The 24,042-nt window shown below is 41.7% G+C and overlaps 1 protein-coding gene across 2 annotated transcripts in view; it reads right to left on the bottom strand.

Moving 5' to 3' along the window:
* The window catches only part of RGS6 (regulator of G protein signaling 6), a 1,203,707-nt gene that overhangs the window by 182,935 nt on the left and 996,730 nt on the right, over window positions 1-24,042 (bottom strand). For both annotated transcript variants that reach the window (XM_078659475.1, XM_078659476.1), the window contains exon 15: window positions 23,651-23,837. In XM_078659475.1, coding sequence (XP_078515601.1) covers window positions 23,651-23,837 — 187 coding nt within the window. The remainder of the gene's footprint in view (window positions 1-23,650; window positions 23,838-24,042) is intronic.

The raw sequence follows: 24,042 nt of genomic DNA, 5'->3' as shown, positions 1-24,042 counted from the left end.
CTCATCGCTGGGAGTCACGGCGTGCTTGTTCGTATGACCAGCACCAGATTCCTGCTCTGCTGCTGCCATGAAGCTCTGAGTTGCCAGCTAAGTAGAAAATACAAATTCTCTGTCCATGTGTTTATGTGTTTGTGAGTGATTGCAAGTCAATGGGATTGAGTGAAAGTGTGTGTGTGAGTGTGTTTGAGAGCGTCAATGAGATTGAATGTGAGAGTCTGAGTTTGAGAGTTTGTATGAATAAGTGTAAGTCAGTACGAGGGAGTGAGTGAAGGAGTATGAGTGTGTTAGAACGAATGCTTCTTGATTAGAGGTTGTGAGAGGGAGTGGAAGTGAGGCAGGGGTTTAGCTATCTATGGTACTTTCTTTCTCTGCAACTGTTATTTACAACTCTGTCAATCGTCCTCTTTGCAAGTGGTATGGGGAAACTTTTGGTAATATCATGTCCAGATTAATTTACATTGCAAGGCACGGTAACTCCTAGTTGCAGCACTAACAGCTAATTTTGAGATTTTCACTCAGGAATGGTGAATAACTGTGGGAATTAGTTGTGTGCTCACCAGCAGCCACGACCCATCCATATGGGCGAAGCGACCACGCCCCCTCACATTTTTTCAGAGAAGAAAAGTGTCTGCCAGGCTGAGCAGAGGTCAGCCATACAGACGCTGGTTAGGCAGGAGCTAGACATGCACTGGAATCTGTCTGCCTGAGCTGAACTTTGCCAGACTGAGGATTTCACAGAACTGTGTGCGTGACCTCCTCAGTCTGGCAAAGTGCTGCAAGACTCTCCCCCTCATGATGCGGTGGAGCTTCTCCAGTTGCCTTGGATGTGGTTGCTTCAATTTTATGCCCTGAAGTTCCCAGGGCCGAGAACCCATCCCACTCTGTGCCTAGTGTGGGAATGCAGCCTTTCCTCTTTGGATGACCAAAGGACCTACGCTCAGCCAATGAGGGAAGGCAGGAGTCCGAACCCTCCTGGGAACTCTGAGGCTTTCCTCTCCTGGAGCTGCAGGACAGGCAAGCTTTCTGTTTTTGAATGTTTGGCGAATGCGTCTATCTATAAATGTATGAATTATTTGTGAGTGAGTGTTGTGAATGGGTGAGTGTGCACACGTTTGTGAATGCATGAGTGTAACTGAGTGCATTAGTGTGTGAGTGTGGCTCTCCCCCCTTCCTGTCAAAATTACTGTTCACCAGTTCTCACAAGTTTTTCCCTCATTTAGGGCCTGATTCTCACCCTCATCTTGCCAAGATTTTCCTGGTGAATTGTATGTGGGGAAACTATTAATTAGTATTGTAATCCAGCAAAACTCCAGTTACTAGTAGAACTGGATTTCCACCGATACTCGTAATGAAGGCCAATGATTCAATACATCGAGTACAACTATAGTGTCTCTCCTATTGCTGTGGGTGGCCTCACCATCGCTGTTAAGACTGCATGGAAGGTTTATTAAAAGGTTGTGCAGCACAGCAAGCAAAGTTGCTGGACTGTGTTATGCTAGGGGGAGAGGGTATTGCAGAGCCATATCTACTAAAAAATTGTCAATCAATCAAGAATTTATAAAGCATGGCACATCTCCCGTGAGGGTCTAATGGCACTGGGTTTGCTATCTGCTTCGTGGTGATCTGTTCATTCAGTCGCAATGAGTGAAAAACTAGGCCTGGGCGGAGTTCACTGAGTTTCGCTATGCAGGACTCTATGAAGTGACCAAAAAACTCTGCTGCACTACATGAAGTTCCGCAAGCGGCAGCGTGCGCTAGATTGCATGGTTTGCGCATATTTTTAGCACCGGTTTTGGTCCCACCCTGGAAAATCAGCCTGAGCGCCACCATGCACAGCACAAGAGGGCACTGTTTCTTTTTCCTGCTTGAGTAGATTTTTTACTAGGGCGGCAGCTTCCTCAATGCGAACGGATGATTTCTTAACACGTGCGGTTGTGACCATCGGTATGCACACAAAATATCGAAATTAAAATATCGATATACAATAATATCGATGTTTTAATTTCGATAGTATAGAATATCGATGTCCAAAATATCGACAGACAGAATATCGTTTTTTTAAGGTATGTATGTTACTAATATCAAAATTTACTAATATCGAACTTTTGTTTAGTGTTATGTATTTTATTATGTTGTTTATATGTTTGTTAAACATGTTTTGTAATGTATGTGTGAAAATTAGTACATTTGTTTACATTTTGCGTTTTAGTATCAGAGTGGGTTGTGGGTTTATAGGGGAATAGGGTGGGAAGTAATTTAATAATAATTAATTAATTAATATATGTTTGTAAATATTTTTAATTAATAATTAATTGGTAATTAATTAATATGAATTAGTTAATTACATTAATTAGAGTAATTTTTATATATATAATTTTTTGTTATAATTAATTAATTGGGAAAAAAATAATATTAATTAGTAAATTAAATTAATTAGAGTTAATGTGCTAATATATTTACTTTATTGTTATTGTTAATTAATAATTAATTGGTAATTAAATAATATTAATTATGTAATTAAATTATTTAGAGTTAATGTACTAATATATTTAATTTTTTGTTATTGTTAAATAATAATTAATTGGTAATTAATAATTATTAAGTGATTAAATGATGTGATTTATTTACGTGTAGTGGGTTGTGTGTTTATAGGGGGATAGGGTGTGATATAATTAAATGTAATTAATTAGAGAGATTGTATTTATTTTTTGGTATTTATTGTTAATTAATTAGTAATTAATATGTGTTATTTAGTTCATTTACAATTACATCAATTTAGTAATATTAATTGTTATTAATTGATTAATTCAAATTTATATTAATTGTCTTTTTTATATGTGTAGTGTGTTGTGTGTTAAAGGGGGAGTAGTGTGGGAATTAATTTTTACCCCCATGCTATCCAACGCTTTCCCTACTGTTGCACCCTCTGGAGTGGGAATAGTAATTTAAACCCCTACGCTATCCAACGCTTTCCCTACTGTTGCACTCTCTGGAGTGGGAATAGTAATTTAAACCCCTACGCTATCCAACGCTTTCCCTACTGTTGCACTCTCTGAAGTGGGAATAGTAATTTTTACCCCTACGCTATCCAACGCTTTCCCTACTGTTGCACCCTTTGGAGTGGGAATAGTAATTTTTACCCCTACGCTATCCAACGCTTTCCCTACTGTTGCACCCTCTGGAGTGGGAATAGTAATTGTTACCCCTATGCTATCCAACGCTTTTCCTACTGTTGCACCCTCTGGAGTGGGAATAGTAATTTTTACCCCTACGCTATCCAACGCTTTCCCTACTGTTGCACCCTCTGGAGTGGGAATAGTAATTTTTACCCCTACGCAATCCAACGCTTTCCCTACTGTTGCACTCTCTGGAGTGGGAATAGTAAATGTTACCCCTACGCTATCCAACGCTTTCCCTACTGTTGCACCCTCTGGAGTGGGAATAGTAATGTTTACCCCTACGCTATCCAACGCTTTCCCTACTGTTGCACTCTCTGGAGTGGGAATAGTAATTTTTACCCCTACGGTATCAAACGCTTTCCCTACTGTTGCACCCTCTGGAGTGGGAATAGTAATTTTTACCCCTACGCTATCCAACGCTTTCCCTACTGTTGCACCCTCTAGAGTGGGAATAGTAATTTAAACCCTTAAGCTATCCAACGCTTTCCCTACTGTTGCACCCTCTAGAGTGGGAAAAGTAATTTTTACCCCTACGCTATCCAACGCTTTCCCTACTGTTGCACCCTCTGGAGTGGGAATAGTAATTTAAACCCCTACGCTATCCAACGCTTTCCCTACTGTTGCACCCTCTGGAGTGGGAATAGTAATTTTTACCCCTACGCTATCCAACGATTTTCCTACTGTTGCAATATGTGGAGTACGTATATATATTAATTTATATGTAGAGTTTTTAATTTATTTTAAATGTATATGTATTAGTATTAATTTTTTTATTATGTTTTAAAGTTTTTATTTAATATTTGTAAAATTATATGTACTTTTAAATTATTTTTACACTATTATTAATACATTTAAAAAAACGATATTTTTAATTTCGATATTTTTGTACTACGATATTAATTTTTCGATATTTTTGTACTTACCTTTATGAAGATATGACTCCGATATTTTTGATTTCGATATTTTTGTGTCGATATTTTTGTATGTAGATATTCTGTCTGTCGATATTATGTCATAGATTCGTGACCATCCACGACGGAACACTTTGAGAAATCTTGCCAGGAGTTGATCTAGCATTGGATTTTCCTCGCTCGCGCTCACCAACTTAATGTTAGCAAGTGAGGAAAAACTCTGCTCCAGTTTTTCAGAACTCCGCGTGTTCCGCGGAGTATGGAAAACTTCACATACTTCGCGAACAGAGGGGAGTTCACTGCCCAGGCCAAGGAAAAACAAGGAGAAAGCAGTGAACAGTGAGAGAAAAACAAATAGAAAGCACTCAAAAAATGGGGGGAAAGTGAGGAGAAAACGGAAAATTAGGGAAAAGGAAGGAGAAGACTGTTGCATTCTGCTTTTCATTTCCTTCTGTCCTTTTTGAGTGTTGATTATAATTACCTCAGCATAGATCTATGATGTCACATAGAGTGCTGGGTGTGTATGTTTGAAATGACAGTTGATTATATCTGAGGCTGAGCAGCTGCCTGCTGCTCCCGGTGGGGATTCATCTTAGACTTTACTTAATTATATTCTTGCTTATATCCTGTACATCAATTCCTAACTACTAAGAATAAATCTGGATAAAGCAACACAAGGACTCATCATCATTTATATATTATAAATTTTACACTGGCGACGAGGTAAACTACGCGTGATGACACTGCAAAAGAAATTGAAATGAACTACCTGAACTTCATACCAACCATTTGATATCCCCACCGGTGTCAACAACATCTGACAGCCATAAGTAAGTAAAGGGTTGGTATGAGCGTGAAACAAACTAAAGTATTCCAAAGGTTTGAATGTTTAAATTGCCACCTGCTATGTTAATTCGACCTTGAACGAACTAATTTGCCACTGCTTGGATCGGTTTTACTATTTCTAACACTTCGAGGAAAGAGCTAAAAAGCACACCTCAACCGGAGATAATTATCGAGTTCCGGTGTGAAGTGAACTTGAAATATGAAAAAGTGTACCTTCGAGTAATGTTCGTTATTATAACATAAGGCAATTAATGTTTATCTATCATATTCCAAGTGGAACTATTTAATTTATCATATACAAAGAGGTATATTTCGGAGACTTCCCAAGGCAAACCTGTCAGCAATTTGTCTGAGGCGGCTGCTTTCATTTAGTCTAAAACCTTTGAGGATATTTGAAACAGATGACTGCACTATTTCAAAGTGGATTGTAGCTGTAAAACAAATGAGCGGCGCTTTTAAGGAAAGAAAGCTGTTTGTAAACTCATTCCCTGCAAAAATGGTGTACAAGCTGCGAGCAGTGTTTAAGAGATAATTGGGTGCCAGCACACTCAACTTAACGGAGCATTTCATGTAAAACTCTAACTCTTTCATGTAAAACTCTGACACTCACAGTCCTGTTTGGGGATGACAGTTGAGTTGTCAGTTGGTCTGCAGCGATCCTTGCCCTTTCCTTTCTTCAATCAGTTTGATGACGTTTACTGAAGGTTTCGAGGAGTTAGCGAAGGAAAGCTCTCCTCGTGTTCTACTTCCGTGATGTCAGCCTATGAGTCACCGCCTTTACTTCCTGATGTCAGCCTATGAGTCACCGCCTTTGTTCAAGCACATTTTCGCCGTGAGCCATCTGCCAAAGACGCGACAGCGTGATGTTTGCTGCGTGCTGTCGTCATAAATCAAACGCTTTCATTTCAACAGCGTTTCCACAGCGTTTCTGTCTTAATGCTTTGCCTTTCTGAGAATCTGCCATCGTATTTCACCATCGTGTCACAGCGACTGGCACGCTATGTTATTTTTGAAACCCTGCATTTAACAAGTCTCTGGGATGTTTTCATTTCTATTTCAAAGAGTCAAGGTACTGTTTATTTCTTCAGGTCTCACACTCACAACGTCTAGCACGACAACGGTGACTACTTTTATTGTTTTAGTGACAACTTTTGTGAAAACCAAAATCCAAAGGTACTTTGAAATATTTAGTTACCTATTGTGACTCTCTACATCGCTGATGTGCACAGCTCAAGAACGAGTTATAACGTGCACGATTCAGATCTTCAGTGTGCTCATCTGTTTAATGTATGACAGTTTAGAGATAGCTCCAGTATTTCCTTACGTTACATGCAAATTTTAAAAGTTCTACTTTCTCATCTACAGTTTGCATGGATAATTTATTTTGTGTGTATTCCAGTTATTGCTGATTTAGTTTATTTTATGAAGTGAGCCAATTTTATGCTCAACTTAAATTGAGGTGCTCTGTTTTAATTTATTCAGACTTTTGATTGCAGACATTCATATATTCGTACCTTGGTTGCAGTCAATTTCATTTAAAGAATTATTGAATGTATACGTTTGCAGAGCCACATTAGTGTCCAAATTCTGAGATGCTCCATTCCTTTTAATGTGAGGAGTTCTAGTACTTCTTGGTTTTAGGAGTTTACTGTTTGCATCCGATGATAAACCGCGTTTAAAAAAATTTCAATCTTTTAAAGAGCTTTAAAGCTTGTTGAACCACATATGTGCTCTAAAGGTTATTAGAGGAGTTCAATTTATTCAATGTTTATAAGAGCCAAATTGCTCTAATTTTAGTATGTGAACCACATATGTGCTCTAATAATTTAGAGGTGTTCAATTTGTTCAATAATTGTAGGAGCCCTATTGCTCTATTTTATTAAGTGAACCACATTAGTGCTCTGATATTTTAAGAGGTGTTCACATGGTTTGATATTAAAGAGCCACAGGATGCTCATGTATAGAACCACAGGGGTTCAGTATATTAAAGAGCCACAGAGTGCTCATGTATAGAACCATAGGGGTTCAGTATATTAAAGAGCCACAGAGTGCTCATGTATAGAACCATAGGGGTTCAGTATATTAAAGAGCCACAGGGTGCTCATGTATAGAACCACAGGGGTTCAGTATATTAGATGTTAGAACCATAGAAGTTCAGTATATTGAAGAACCACAGGGTGCTCATGTATAGAACCATAGGGGTTCAGTATATTAGATGTTTAAAGAGTCACAGGATGCTCTATAATTGATTCGATGTTTAAAGAGCCGATGGTTGTTCAATTTTAGAGATGTTTTTCATTGATATGAAACATTTAAATGCTCTAATGTTTTTAGAGGAGTTCATATGTATTGATACCAAATCCATATATTTCCATTCTTGTGGATTTGTTATGTTGTAGGTGACTGTACTTACTTTCATACTTTCACCCTTTAATGTTTTTACCTTTTCTAATTTTTGTTGTTTCCATTTCCATTATTGTGGATTTGTTATTTTGTGGGTAACTATACTTCACTTCTTACTTTTACCTTTTTATATTTCTATCTTATCTATTTACGTTACTTCCTTTCATACTTTCACCTATTGATGTTTTTATCTTTTCAAATCTTATTGTTGTTTATATTGTTTTTGTTTCTTTCAAGGGGAAAGATGTGTTGCATTCTGCTTTTCATTTCCTTCTGTCCTTTTTTAGTGTTGATTATAATTACCTCAGCATAGATCTATGATGTCACATAGAGTGCTGGGTGTGTATGTTTGAAATGACAGTTGATTATATCTGAGGCTGAGCAGCTGCCTGCTGCTCCCGGTGGGGATTCATCTTAGACTTTACTTAATTATATTCTTGCTTATATCCTGTACATCAATTCCTAACTACTAAGAATAAATCTGGATAAAGCAACACAAGGACTCATCATCATTTATATATTATAAATTTTACAAAGACACTCAAAATATGGGTAAGAAATTAGTGAAAAACAAGGGAAAAAAGGAGAAGGCACTCAAAAACAGAGGAAAAGTAAGGAAACTGCAGTAAATATGGGGGAAAAGCAAGAACAAGGCTCTCAAAAAATGGGGCGAAAATAAGGAGAAAGTAGTGAAAGCAAGGGAAAAGCAAGGAGAAGTCACTCAAAAAGGGGGAAAGAAAGGAGAAGACAGGAGGTAGAGTGATGCAGCAGCATAGGGAGAGCTGGGCCTGGGACCTGCTCAATGGGGTTGCGCTGCGCCCCCATTAAGTAGGTTCTGGGTGGAGGGTGGAGTGTTGGGAGGCAATGAGCTGGAAAAGCTGTGAAAACGAGGTAAAGCAAGGAGAAGGAACTAAAACAACTGGGAAAAGCAAGGAGAAGGCAGGCACAATGAGGGAAAAACAAGGAGAAGGCTCTCAATGAAAACGGGGAAACGCAGGAGAAACAGTGAATAATGAGGGAAAAGCACGAGAAAGAAGTGAAAATGAGGGAAGACGAAGGAGAAGACACTAAAATACTGGGGAAAAGCAAGGAGACAACAGTGAAAATGAGGGAAAAGCAAGGAGAAGGCTCAAAAAATGGGGGTAAAACCAAGAGAAAGCAGTGAAAAATGAGGGAGAAGCAAGGAGAAAGCTCTCAGAAAATGGGGGAAAAAGTGAGGCGAAATCAGTGAAAACAAGGGAAAAGCAAGGAGAAAGCAATCAAAATGAGGGAAAAGCAAGGAGAAGATACTAAAACAATATATAAAACAAGCGAGGAGAAGACAGGAGCAAGAGCGATGCAGCAGCATAGGGAGAGCTGAACCTGGGGCCTACTCCGGCCTCCATTAAGTAGGCTCTGGGAGAGCAGAAGGGAACTGGGAGGTGGTGGGCAGGGCTAAGCGGGAGTTGGGAAAAACAGGCGGCAGGCAGGAGTGGCAATGAGTGAAAAATAAGGAGCAAGCAGTGAAAAAGAGGTAAAAGGAGGAGAAGACCCTCTAAAAACAGGGTAAAGCAAGGAGAAAGTAGTGAAAAAAAGGGAAAAGCAAGGAGAAGGCTCTCAAAAAACAGTTGAAAAAGCAAGCCGGAAGCAGTGAAAACAAGGGAAAAGTAAAGAGAAGGCACTCAAAAAACAGGTGAAAAAAGAAAGAAGAAAGCAGTGAAAATGAGGGAAAAGCAAGGAGAAGGCACTCAAAAACAGGGGGAAAAGCAAAGAGAAGACAGGAGGAAGAGATGCAGCAGCACGGGGAGAGCTGGGCCTGGGCCATGATATCTGGCATATGTTTTGTATTGGAAGGGTAGCCTTCTAGTACAAAATTGTATGTTTAGACATACATATCCCCACATTGTATGTGTGCTGTACAGTGCAGCGCTCATGCAATATGTGACAAATTAGTAGAAATTAAAGCATTCCTGCTTGGTGGTCAGGGCCGGTCTGACCGCAGCGGGCACAGGTCATTTTCTGATGAGCCGGCAGTGAGGGGAATGCTTTTTGAACAGTGGGATGGGGGATTTTGCTACTGGGGGGAAGTTTTGCAGCAGTGCTGCAATATTGCACCCCCTGTAACAAAAGTGGCAGCAGCGTTATAGCGGGTGGCAGCAGTGCTTCTCACTAGCAGCCCCCCAAATACCCCTGTGGCCAGTCCAGATGAATTGTCAGGGCTGGTTGGTGTTCACAGTCCGGCCCTGTTGGTGGCACCTTCCTTGAGGAGGTTATTTTTTGGTGTTAATCCCTGCTTACAATTATTAGCAGATAGAGTTTTGTATCAAAAATCAAGATTGGTAGCATGGAAGCATCCATGTACTGCCTATGGAGCATCCCCATGATGCAAAGTAACATAATGTAGTGCAAAGCACTTTGGGGCATATTACCTAGAAGTGCGTTAGAAAATGCACAACGCACATTGCCATATCACCGGCTATCGCCGGATTCCATCGCCGTGATAGCGTGCAATTATCTATGCGCATCACGTAGGCGAAATGAAATCCGCCGATAAGTCGCCGATATGGCACATTAGTGCATGAAAACAAACGCTGTTTTCACGCGCCAATGTGCTCCTTGATAATATGGGGGGGTGGATTCAGCTTTATTATCCACACCCCCATGTTATCAATGCCCTAACACCTGGGTCCCACTTTGTAAATTGTTCGCTTGATAATTTTGCCTAACCTTGAACATTTATTAAATCAGTGTCCGGCTGGACACCTGCTCACTTATAGTACAGATTGATGTCTATAATTGCATCTTTGTCTCTAATTACTTATATTAAGGACCACTGTTGTTTGTTAAAATACTAACACCTGGTCAGAGCAGGCGTTGGGACAAATAAAGTTTTTTCCTGCAAAATAAATGCTTTATCAACACTTTGTGCCATTTTCGGTTGCACTGATAAATGTGCCCCACAGTGTTCATTTAAGCAAATGTGCGAATAAAAGCAAATTTCCCTTAGAAACATTTGGAAAAATAGCATTTTCCTGTTAAGAAACTTGAAAGTTTTTGTATTCCTTTGTACTGTGGCAGCATACTTGCAGTTATGTGCTATTTTCAAGGGAAATACATATTCCATTTTAGGTCTCTCCTACTTGAGAGCACTTTCTCTGCCTGTGTGCTTCTCCTCCCCCACACTACACCCCACGGAGGCTCTTGTCCTTGTGTTCTTTACTGTCCACTTTGCTTTCTCACCCATGTGCTTCTCCCTTGATCTCCATGTTGCGCTCTCTCTCATCATTCCCATCTCTTCACATTCTATGTCTTTGTTTACTTCCCCGCACCCCTGCCCTTGTGTTGTTTCCAGTCGCACAATGGAGCTTCCCACTGCTCTCCTGTTGTTTTCCCACCCCCAGCCAATGCTTAATTTGAGCCAGTGGTTTCCGGTGCTCTGCACCAGCACTTACTTAATCATCAACACTGGCGCTTATAATGCAAACTTGACTCAAAGGTATTGGAGCGCTTTTCATGACCAGCAGTGAAGGACACAATTTTTGGTAGGCACCTGGAGATTAAGTGATTTGCCCAGAATCACACTATGTTGAGCCTACGCCGAGATTGAAAGCTGGTTCCCCAGCTTCAATTTTGACAGTTCTGGCCATTACGCCACATCCTCTGCTCACGTGTAGGGTGTCATGCTTACTAGTTATTTCTGTTATAGGTGGTGCTAATTGGAGCAATGGGCTGGTGGTGCAAGCTGCCTCATGACGAGAGCCCCAGCATTGATTTTTTCACAAATTAACCACTGACTCCCACCCTTCTTGAGTCCAACCCCCTCCTCATGTTACTTTCCCTACTCATGTTGCTCCCCCCACCCGCTTGCTCTACTTGGTGCGTCCTCCTACAAAGCAATTTATTTTCCACTTTGTTTTAGCCAATAGGTTCTAGAGGCGCAACCTGCTGGCTTTGCCAATGCCTGTTACAGTATGTGGCTAGCTGGAATTCTACCAAAGGGATCATCAGGGTGAATGTCATCTACACTCACACCCGTTGGATAATACTCAGAGTGAAACTGTGGCGTCACCAATGCTTGCATAAATTAACTTTTTAGTCAAATGTTTTTATTATAGTTGAAAAAAACAAGGCAACCATTTTTTTAAATTCTCGATAGAAGGGTGATTAGCTTGAGTCATTTTTAGCACGTTATTTTTATTTTGCACTAATGCAACAGGGTCGTTTAACTGCAACCCCAAAAACACAGCAGCAGTGACGTCACGGGAAATGGCGCTGCTGAAAACAGAATAATAGAGTTGGATGTTTACAGCCAGAAAGGCAGGCAGTATCGGGGCTGGGATCGACATGACGTAGTATCCACAAGTGAAACAACTGCAGAAATGAAGAGATTTGTGCCCTATGCTTTTTAAAGGACACTTGGCACCACAATCCTTTAAAAAAAAGTTCTAAACAAAGCCAGGAAGGCAGCTGTATACTTAGAGCTGGCACACAATGCCCTACGAGGGGACTTTGTGAGGATTTATAGGTTTTCTGTGACTGCAGGAAGCTCCTGAAAAATGGCTGTTTGGGATATTTACATACATTTAGGAATAGGAAAAAATATACGAATGTTTAATTTTCCATTGGAATAGATCCCTCTTCCCAAAATATAGTCAAGTGGAAGAAGAATTGGAAGCTGGTCAGGTGGCTGCTTTAATATAGCCTTATAGCCTGCCGTAGAGGGCTATACCGGCTATTAAAGGCCCTCTCCAGCGTTAAAGGTCCGAGCTGAAGGCAAGGGCCTTTAACAAGGGAGAGGGACTTTAATAGCCGGTATAGCCCAGCCACGAAGGGCTATAAGGCTATTAGAACATTCTGCCACTAGAGGGTAGAATGTTCTAACAAAAAAACAAACAAAGCCTTATGGGAGGGTGAGGGGATTCGAATGCCCTCTGGCTCCCTGAAGCCTTTGTTCACAGCCAGAGCTGTGAACAAAGAAAGATTGGAATTTTGGAGCTCCAGGCTTAGACCAGCTATTAGAAGCCCGGAGCACTCCATTGTTTTCAATGGCGCTACCAACATTCCAATGTTCTAATTATTTTTAGTGCAAAATTATACCACGAAAAAAAAGTTAAAAAAAGAAAACATGCTGCTGCCTACACGCGGTGTACATATGCTTACATTTAACATTTTTAATGAAAAAATAATAACCCAGTGCATGTAGTTTTGATTTTTTTTAAAAAGTAACGGTGCCGCCTAGTGGGCAAGAAAGAGTACATAGAAAATGTGTTGAACCCCATTTTTTGTTGTAATGCACTTCATCACAGGAAAATATAATTACTATTGGTAAAAAGATAGTTAACTGTTGGCATAGTATCACTATAACCTAGAGATATAGTTTAAAAGCACAAGGATGACTAAAACCAAGAAAAGATAAACATTGGAAAGAAGAAAGCATTGCCAAGATAAAGTACTGGGACCCCAACCCTGGCACTCAGAGTACTTTTTAAAAAGATGGGCACATGATTACGACAATGCCATCACTTATTTCAAGAGGGCCAGTGGCTGAAATGAGGTGACACATTGTCCTGTGCTGAATGCTGTGGTGGAAAGAAGCAAATTGTGAATGTCAGTTGAACAAACCAATTTATAAAAAGGGGTAGGACAAAGCCTCTCCATGTATGCATGTGTGCATTTTCATTTATGAATTTTTCGACTAGATAAACTAAAGAAGGATCTAGGCCAGACCTAAAATAAGCAGTTAACTAGTTGAGAGACTTAAGAACCTAGCCAGAGCTCTGTACCACATGCCTGGGTTAAAAGGTTTGGATTATGGCTGACATAACAACACCGTTTCACTTTAGGAGGGTGGTAAATTCATGTTGGTAAACGTCGCATCTTTATTATAATGCTAACAAGCAGAGCAGGTTATGAAAAGGAAATGCACTCCGATGAACCTGTCTTCTCATGAGAACGCCCCTCCAAGGTAATCCACTCAAGGTTTTCTTTAGCCGTTGAGTCAGACATTTCAAGTTTGGTCAGTCAGCCATTTCAGCCAGCTGGTTTCTGATAACTTGCTCCACTTGGTTGCAGAAGTTCAAAGTTGGACTACTATTTTTGTCGTTTCGTAAAAATTAATTTCCGTACCTACTTGTGACGTTTCATTTGCAAACATTCTAATATAGGGGTAACAAAACTGAAAGATATCTATAACCCAAGGGAACACCAAAGATTGTATGCACTTTTATGGATTGTACCTGTCCAAAGAGCCACCTTTTATTCATGTTGTATAAGACCGCTACTAAAATGTTTTTTCACATTCTCCGAAACACGAGAATGTCACATATTTACAATAATATGTCACATTCCTGTGCTCTCCCATGCGCTGGCGTACAAACTGCAGCCATGTGCCAGCGCCGGCATCCTTGCACCTTGGTGCAAGGATGCCTGCGTCGTGGGGAGATTGTTTTTGTGCAGGAAAGGGCATCGAGCAACGTTAAGTGGCTTAACGCTGCCTTGAGCATAGGGCCCCTTTCTCGCTATACTTAGCTTGAAAGGGGGCGTGCAGTGGGTGTTGCGGTGGGCGTACCACCACAACACCCATTGAATTCGACGCTGCCACCTATTATCAAGGGCGGCGATAATAGGTGGCAGCGCTGAACTTAAGACCAGAAAAATCCTGGTCTTAAGGTGGTGAAACGAGGAGAAATGCTTAATGTCGCCTCATTTTTGCTATTTTCATGTGTGCTGCTTTGTGCAGCACACATGGAAATAGCAAAATGTCATGGTTTGTTCATGTACAGGAAGGTGTCCCTTTCTGTACATAAACAAACCTTTTAAAAAATGCTGTTTCGTAACTGCTGTATGAAGCAGCACACATGAAGGTTACTAAACAACATTATAGGTTTGTTTATCTGCAGGACGGGACAACGTCCTGTACATAAACAAACCTCCCTGCTCGCAGATACCCTTGCATCGGAGTTTTACCTGCATTGGTGTTAAGTCGTGCGACTTAGCTCCGTCACAGGGGGGAACGCTAGTCTGCACCACATTCTTGAGAATAGGGTAAAGCCTGGCATTTCCAAAGTGGCTAATGCCTCTCCCCGCCACTTCCTCATGAATGTGCCCCAAAGCTTTTTACCAGTCGTACACCCTCTGATTCACTACATCAGAGGGTTTGCAACAAGTAAAAATCTTTATCTATAGTACTAAACCTATTTAGAAACTCTGCAAAGCTTTTCCGGATTGCTAAAAGGTTTTAGAAATAGTCACCGATTTGCAATTTGAAAGGAGCATGTTTGGGGCTTCCTTTCCAAACTGTGAGCCGTAGTCTAAGTATCAATGGCTTCCGGGTGCAAACTATTGACCAAGTACGGACTCCCAAGTTGTGGTGGCAATAGATTTTGAAAGGAGAATGGGTTGCCCTTTAGACCCCTTCCCCTTTGGGAATCATGGTGCCAGCTCTAGGGGATGTTGACATCGGTCCAGGAAACCAGTGCCGGCTCTTACTGAAGTTTTACAAAATGGAAAAAAACATATATTTTTTAAAGTGGTCCCATTTATTTTAGTAAATTCGGGCTGCTTTTAAAAAAGTAAGTTTTAAAACTTTCCCAGGGATGGAGGTCTGCTGTGTCTTGCAGGTCACCATTCCTGTGAAGGTAGACAGTTGCAATCAGCCAAATAACTAATAGTTAGGCAGGTAATTTTAAAGAGATGACCTACAGGGCCGGACTGAGAACCAAAAGCGGCCCTGGCAAAGTGCTCGGCCGGCCCCAGGGGGGATAGGTACGGGCGAGCAGTTTGCCAGGGCCAGTTTCGGACTTTTGCGGTACAGCGACCAATATGGCCTTGTAACAAAATTGGCTCCCCAGGGGCCCAAAACCGGCCCCAGCCCTGGCGACCCACCGGGGAAATGCCCGGTGCCCGCTGCGGCCAGTCCGGCCCTGACGACCTATTACTACATAGGTTGGTTTGCAAAATAAATTACTGCATACAAAAAATGTATGTGCAATTTGTGACTGCTTTTTGCCACCAATAATCTTTTCCCAAGTTTCCGAAGGAGTTTGAGATGGTGAGGGCGCTCAGGGATCTTCCATACAAGTATATTATTCCCAGAGTTCTTAACTTTCATTTACCTTTGATTTCTGCCCCTGGATAGTCTGTCCTCGATATCCTTGTACCACAATATTCTGGGGGTCCATATTCAGTAGGACAATCAACCAGAATGCCACATGAGTGTAATATCTCACAGTGTGTTGGTTAGCATCTCTGAAGCCACATACCCTGCTGGCTGTTTGGCATCTTCAATGATGTCATTGTCTGGCGTGATCTGACCAATGGCCATTTGTACATTGAACTCAGCCATGATTGTCACTGCAGTGTAGTCTGCTCGCTGGGGCTTGTTAAATGAGAATTCATGATGTATCCAGTGGTGTACCCTATCAAGCTAGTTCTATACCCTATGCAGCCTACCCATAGTTTAGGAGTTCTTTACATTAATGCATAGGTGGCTTAATCACCAGGATAGAAGAAGTGATAACAATTTTAGAACTGTAAAAGGGTTAGCTGGTTTGGGGGAAATGAGTTGGGTTGTCTGTGCGGGTTCTGCATGGTTCCTGAAGTTACACCGGGTAATTTATGGGAGAGTAGGGGGAGCGTGGATGTTTTTCAGTCTCCTTTTAATTTGTTTTCCACATATATGTCTTACTTCATAACTGAGATTGGTGGATGTGTTGCAAATGCAATGGTGCAAGTATAAGGTCATATACTCAATTCCAATATAGCTTTTTCTACACTCTTTAGATACACCCTTATGTTGTCCAAGGAAGCCCATACAGGTTATGGTTCAAGTTCTTTTTATTGTATTGGAATCCGAGATTTGTGGATGAATGATGTCACCATCATCCATTGATCAGATGCAGGCTCATAACTCATGGATCGTTTGCAGGTTTTGTCCGTCAGCACCAAAGACCTATCCCATCAAGAGAAGCAAAGTGTTTGATTTCTGTGCCCAATGAGGAGAGATTTATTTTTGAACAAATGGAAAATCACTGAGAGGAGAGCACAGAAAATAGATGCCATAGGGAGGAGGGTGCAGCATGCATGAAAATAACACGAGATAAGGTACTACGTTCCTGATGTTTCACAGCATTTTTGTAGGCAGTTGTGCTACAATGTTGCTACAACCATGACCCTGATATTTGAGTTTGTGATTTGCTTTGGGAAAACATTTATTTTTATTAGAGCTTGCAAAAGGACAGTTTGAATACAGAGAAGTATTCTGCAGATCAAGTTGTGACGAGAGATAAACTCTGAAATATTTGTTGAAAATTTGGCTATAGTAGGTTAACCACTTAAGTGATAAGGACGAGATGGTCTCGTCCTCATTGAAGCCAGCCCCAATGGTGCTAAGGACGACACCATCTTGTCCTTACCACTCAAGGGGTTCATACTTTTAGGATTGCTCATCATTATGAACTCTGGGTTTTTCCGTCAAGGAATTGGAAGATTCCCAGCATCAAGATACATCTGGTATTTAGTAAATTATATTGTATTTAGTAAATAATACCTGTGATAAGAATAGGTATATATGAATATTCATAGATGATAAACACTTTTAAGTTGCACACGATGCAAATTAGAATGCAGCTAAATTGTATCCGAAGATGCATATCTATGAAATCTGAGGTAGTTATCTTGCCAATAGAGAAGGGTGGTTGCTGAGCATAACACACTCGATGCTGAGGTTTTTTTCTGCCAGTGTTGAGCCCTTTTGGATATTTTTGGACAGCTCGGATATAGGGCTTGATCACGATGTCCGTGGGATCGCCACTGACAGGCCGCCGGCTGCGGTCCCACTGACCTCCAGCATAGTGGTCTGACCGGCGCATTATGATGCGGTTGGTCGGACCGCGGCGGTCGGAGGGACTGACCAATGTTTCTGACTGTCTCAAGGAGCCCGTCGGGGCATTGGTCGGATTGGATAACAATGTCCCTTTCCGATCAAAAAGCTGTTGGAAAGGGGCTTTGGGTACCCCGATCAGGGCCCATGTCCCCCGTGGGCTTCCGCTATGTTGCCCTGGGGACACCTGTGGTGCCCCCACCCACATCCATGCACCGTGTGCCAGGCACCACCACATGGCGCCTGGCACACGGTGCATGGATGTTTGAAAAATACTCCTTACCATTGCGGCTAGTGCAGTGGCCCTTTTCCTGTGCCACCGCTCAAGCTGCAATGGTAAAACAGCATTGTACGACTGCTTCCAAAGCAGTCGAATCATAATTGGGCTGTCGGGACCACATGCTCCTTGTAAGCCGGTCCCGTGCCCGAAACAATGGCTATTGGAACCTTGTCTGACTGCCATTGTAATAAGGACCTTAGACCTTTGTAACTTTCTCACAAAATATATCCAGGCCACAGTTGCATCCTTTTCTTCCACATGTAGCCTGGTTTGTGGATTCCCTGTGAAAGGACTCAGAAAATAGCCAAACTGTAGAAAAATGTTGTTTTGGTAAATATAGGTAAAGAGCACTGTTTAATAAAGGGTGTGTTTGTTATCTAAGAATGGAACCAACGAAAGGTTTGTTTTGTTAAGATGGCACTCCTCCCAACTTTCAGTAACAGGCAGAGTTTGCAAGTGGTGGTCAATAGTCTCTATTCTTGTGGTCTCTGCCTACTTGGAACTCAGTAAAACATGAAGTTAAAGAGGTATGAAACCCACGGGGAACCTGGAAAGCAGTGCATTTCTGGAAAGCTGAACATTTTTTAATTTGGATAGGGCTCAGTTGTGCATATGACTCACGATTTTCCCCAAGAAGCAAATTATTAAAATAATTTTTAAAAAGTGAAGGTAACTAGGACAACACTAAAATTGGTAACAATTTTTTGTAACTTTTTGTACTGAAGTCTGATGTACAAAAGTTATATACCATTAGGTCTGTCATACTCTTTCAGTAGAGATAAGTAGGTCTTGTTGGCTGTCCAAAGACACGAAATACCCAGAACCTTCAACCAACATGTATTTATTTTTCATTGTGTTCAAGAATGTATCAATTTAATCAAATGAATAAAAAATGGGTATGAAGAAAAGCTAGGCATTTTTTATATATCCTCAAGCTCCAGAGTTCAAGAATAAGGATTATTCGTAGCACCCTGAATTTGGGGATTACACATAATATCAGGAGATTTTGAGGGAGATTTATAAAATATTTTCTTTCGTGCACATTAATTTAACATACATTTGAGAGCCAAATAAGTAGAAACATTCAATTAATCAAAATAAATATCCTACCATTCAGCATCACCAACCTTTCCAGATAAAAAACACAATGCCCCATTTGTGTGAGTGGACTTATTGCCTGCAACAGGAAAGGCTCCAAATGCAACATGGAAAGATCAAGATTTTTTCTTTTCAAGTTATTGATTTTGGTGATGTCGATTGTTTCAGTATTAACCCTGGGTAGAGTTTGCGGCGTTGTAGTATGCGGAACTCCGCGAAGTGGCAAAAAAACTCTGCCGCACTACGCGGAGCTCCGCGTGTGGCGGAGTTCCATAGAAAAATGCATTTCGCAGTGATTGCACTGTGCCGGATGCTTGTCTGCACTGTGCAATCATTGCGAACGGTACCTTGCACAGCGCAAGCTGTCCCTTCTTTCCTTTTCTGCTGCTCGAGTAGATTTTTACTCGGGCAGTTTCTCAACGCAAGCGGTCGCAAGCATACCTGACCACTTGCAATGAGAAACCTGACCACCCCGCATTAGGAAATCTTGCCGGGATGTTTACTTTCCATGCTCACGGTCGCCAACTTGGTGGTGATGATTGCGAGCGAGGAAAAATCGCACCAGGAGGTTGATTTTCCTCGCTCGCGGTCGTCACTTGACGTTGACGTCGGCAAGCTCCACGTAATGCGGCGTGTGGAAAACTATGCAAACCCCGTGAGCGGAGCGGAGTACACCGCCCAGGGTTATTCAGTATTTGGGCCTTGGTTCCACGGCAAACAGGGAAGTCTAACCAACTCCAGACATTTCTGAAAACTAGACACCCCGGAGTCTAGGTCATGTCGTTTATATTGATTCCACTTTTTCTTACCAAGAATGCCCTAAAAATGCAAAGTATAAAAGAAAAAAATACATTTCCTAATACTTATATGATGGAAAATGCACAACTTGAAGTCAACAGTAAAGTCCTGCTTTCCTGCATTCCTGTCGATGTGATCTCCACATAGTTCGAAATTTAGTCCATTCCTGTCATATGTATTAGGCACACCCACACATGTGGGATACCGTCTTTCTCAGGAGACATGTGGAAATGCAGGACAGCCAGAAAGTTTCCACTGGATCGAAGGGCATACGGTGTCTGTCACATAAATGTGGAGACATTTGAGTTTTTGACACATACTTTTCCATACATTCCCAGGGATACTTGTATATTGAATGGAATGGGGATTCATGCAAGCAACATCAGCCTATTTTCCCTAGGTTTCTAGTTTCAGAAGTGCCAGGTTTTGTAGGGTTCCCTGCATGCCGGCTGACCCAGAGCTGAAGTACTGCAGTGATCTGCTATGTCAAGTGAGAGAAAATTGTGTTGTTTCAGCAGTAAATTTAATGTTTGAAGGGCATTCTCTTTAACAAAACTGCTTGGATCCATACTAGCAATCCTTGATTAGTCTGGGTTCCTTGTCTTCAGAAAGGCCCTGGGTGGTATGGGTGCCTGAGAGTAGGCTGACCCGGTGCCCGCATACTGCCGCCAACCCCAATGGCAAATGTGAAGCAACTGGGATTTTTTTTAGTGTAGTTTTGATACCTGGGCTGGTAGAGATGGGGTAAACCCCATTCTGTATCCCTTGGGGGACAGAAAGACTGTGCAGTCCAGTGTTCCACTCCATTTCTTTTCTCAGTGTTTTCGTCTGGTGTTCTGGTTGACTTTCTGTTCCGAACTAGAATGGGCAGATTGGTGATGAACACCACGACTTGCCCACAAGAGGGCATAATGACTGTATGGGGGCAGACTGGACAGTTTACCTCAGGGGGTTTGAAATCACACTTGGCACCATGGATTGGTGTCCAAAAAAGAAATGTAGTGTAGCATCCCCTTCAGTAATACCAATAGCGCTGGCACACTTAAAGCACCAGCGCTACCTTCAGGTGGCATTCCCCATTTGCATAGGGGCGTGTCCTATGCAAATGAGGGAATTTTTTGCCTATGTGCCTGCGCCATATCACAGATGCGGGTGCAGAGGCAAAGAAGCTCTAAGGGGGTGCATTCAAAGTGCGCCACCTACTAGGTGGCACACTGTGAGTGCGCCACTTGAGAGCAGCCTTCTAGAGGGGAGTAAGAGGGTCCTAAGGACTCCCCAGACCTCCCTTTGCAGGCGAGTGCAGTCACTGACTGCACCCGTCTGCAAGGGGATGTCTAGTCCCCTTTAAAAGTGTAGGCAGGTTGCCGGCTGCAATGTGAAAACACGGAGCGGCTGCCAATTCTGTGTTTTCACATGAATGCGCTGCCCCAAGGGCAGTGGGAGTTCGCGGCAGCCCTGGGGGACAACGCATACATCATAATAGAGTGCATTGTCATTGTTTGCGCCTGGCGCACCTTTTAAAAGGTGCGTCTGGTGCAATCAATGACAATGTGTTATTCGGCCCCTGATTTTCATTATTCCTTTTTTCTTTGGACAATCCCTCCATCCTCTGTGCACTCTCTGAGTACAGCCTACTCTAAGTCATGTGCAAGTTGGCCTTAATCTTTATTATTGTATTTCTGAGGTTTGAAATGAAGCGTGCCCCTGACTTGGGGAACGTCCCCAGGTCAGAGCTATGTCCCCCGTGGGGGTTGTAAAGATTCAATCCTTTGTTGTATTAAATAATTCACTTCATCTGTTGGTTGTTATGTTCAAGAAATCGTTTATTCATTCCATTGACTCTATGGAGTTGTGAATCACTCCTTTAACACATCCTTTAATGTTTTCCAAATGCAAATTAAGCGAACACCCAATGCATTTCGGCTTTCCAAGCCTTCTTCAGGGAACATTAATCTAAAGATAAATCAATCATGTTAATAGGAATAGTTCATACACGAGTATATAAGGTGTAAACCAAGATAATGTGGAGTGAAACCTATATTTCTCAGGATTGCCCACACATCTTCTCCAAGATCACAACTTGTCCTTCTTTTAAAGTTATACCCTGCAACCTAGAAATACCTTATTTTCTCTATCTCATCTTTTAATCCCAGCAATCATCTGCAAGAACTCAAAACACCTCACATTAATGATCACATCTAGCTGCTGCTCATTTATTCCACCATAAATTCACTAGAGTAAATGGTCTCCTTAACATTAACCCCCATCTCCAACAATAACCAATAACTACTGGATTAACCACTAACCTTGGGTTCCAGAGCACTATGCTCACCAGAGTAAAGTGCTTCAATGCCTTGTCAAGGGTAGTATGCACTACATAAATGAAACTACAACATAACAGTTACTAACTAGAGGGTCTGTGTTCTTTCTCTTATTGCATTCCACTTGCATTGTTTCTAATATTGTCCAATATAATATGTTGTGTGTGGTCGGTGGCGGTCGTGATGAGGGATGGGTGGAAGAGAGCATCCCTCCAATTGGATCCAAGGTGCCAAAGTTTGCTCTTCTTTTCTGCTCTGTTATTAAATGTGTTCATTAGTTGCCACTCTTTGTCCCCCTCCATGCCTTTCTTCATGATGGTCCCTTTACCAACCCACTAGAATGTTTTCTTACAGACATTGAATGCAGTATGGTCAGGAAGTGAGTGGGCCAGGATCTGGGACAATTTAACTGGGTCAGTATGACAAAGCATACCAGGTTTAAATATTAACTATTCTAATGGCTATGCACATAGATGCTCTAAGATTACACATACATTACATTTGATATAATTACACATTTAGGCACAGGGCGACAAAAAGAATTGCTCAGAATTATATGCTTTCTTCAAGTAATGTTTGGTTCTTGCACCTTCAAGGCACTTTGTGCGTTCTCCTCATAGTGCTGCGTTTCACAACTTGCAACAAAGTCATGGAAGAGAATGTCAGTGTTTGCACTTCAGTGACCATCCTTTGTATTGTGTAAGACACGCTTGAAAAATCAACACCTAGCAATCATTCCTTTTCAATTGTGCACCCAATTTTCGTAATGTACATTTTTCTGTACAGCTTTATTGGGTAAAAACACTACAATAAATGAAGTCAATGACCTTTCTTCTTCCCTTGGAAAGCACCGGCCACACACGTGGAGCCCCAGGAACACTGTGGGCCTTATTGACGTAAGTTTACTATTTTCCTTCTATTCACAAACTATGAGAGTAGTTTTACGTGTAATATTTTTATGACTGAAGAGACCTTCCTTTTGTTTAATGTGCAGAGTTTTGCACAGTCGTAAAGATACTACATGTAAAACTTCACTTCTAGTTTGTGAATAGCAAAACAATAGTAAATCGACTCCAAAACTGTAAGTTTACCTTTGTGAACAAGGCCCAGAGCCTGACTTATGGACTTTTTTTCACATTAAGTTGCTTGAGAAGTTATATTATGTTATGGCGGCTGCTGATGACATCCATATCCATATATATATATACTTATATATATATATTGCTTTTCCTATGGAAACTAGGTTCTAACTATAACTACCTACTGGCTACCACCAGTAGGTAGTATGAATATATTTTGAGATAGATAGATAGCTAGTCAGTCAGTCAGTCAGTACTGAGAACATGAAGTAATAAAAGAGGACTAGGGCCTTGAAAAAGGATAAGGTGGCTATAGAAACGGGCTGAGGCAACAAGAAGAAGATTATATTAATGAAGTTCCTAATTTGTGCATAAATATGATAAACAGGATCAATGGCATGAAAGTGGCAGAGCATATATTGTTCACTCTACATAGCCCAGCACTTTGTTCATTGGCGCCTTCTGTTAAATTATAGGGAATCTTTGTAACTTTGTGCTGCACCTCATTGAGAAAAGCTATCTGATCCTATGAATAAATACACACAAAAAATGGAAATCCAATAGTTGATAAAATGAAACATATCAAAAGCAGACAAAGAAATGAGATGTGGAATCCTGACAGTTACCGCCTAAACATTGACATTTGGATGGTTTAACCCCTTGTGTGTGCGTGACGGCCGGGAGCCGTCACGCATCACGGTGGGCATGTGCGGAGGACGGCCACTGGCCGTCCAAACCCCGCCCACTCTCTATTTCTCCAGCACCGCAGCGGAATTTGTGCCGCGGTCAAGGGGTTAATGAGAATCTCAGATGTGCAAAATAACAAAACAAAACACAAAAACATATGTGTAATGGTTGCCAAAGGGGCGGTCCGACCTGCGCATCCTCGTAGGTGTACCGGCCGGGGTCCTTGACGTTCTGGCTGGTCCTCTCGAAGCTGTGGGAGTCCAGGTTGATGGGACACTGCGCGCCAGGGCTTAGGAACTCATGCCAGATCTCGTCCACCCTCGCGGGCACATCTTGCAGGGGCTGCTTCTTCAGCTCTTGCACAGCCAGCCAAAACCTTTCGAGGAAAACAGAAAACAAATCCAAACAAAACATCAGCTGTGCTTTATTCAAGCCAATCAGCCATGGAGTTACCATGGACAACACATCACGAAGCTCTTGGTACCACTGGCTTCTGCTTCTGGAACACAGATATTTTAGAGGTAAACACAGTGTGGCCTCACAATAATAATTTTATGTCTCTGCTTGTGATTACCAGTTGA

The sequence above is a fragment of the Lissotriton helveticus genome, chromosome 9 (assembly GCF_964261635.1).
Source record: "Lissotriton helveticus chromosome 9, aLisHel1.1, whole genome shotgun sequence".
NCBI classification, from domain to species: domain Eukaryota; kingdom Metazoa; phylum Chordata; class Amphibia; order Caudata; family Salamandridae; genus Lissotriton; species Lissotriton helveticus.
This window is presented reverse-complemented; position numbering and strand designations above follow the sequence as displayed.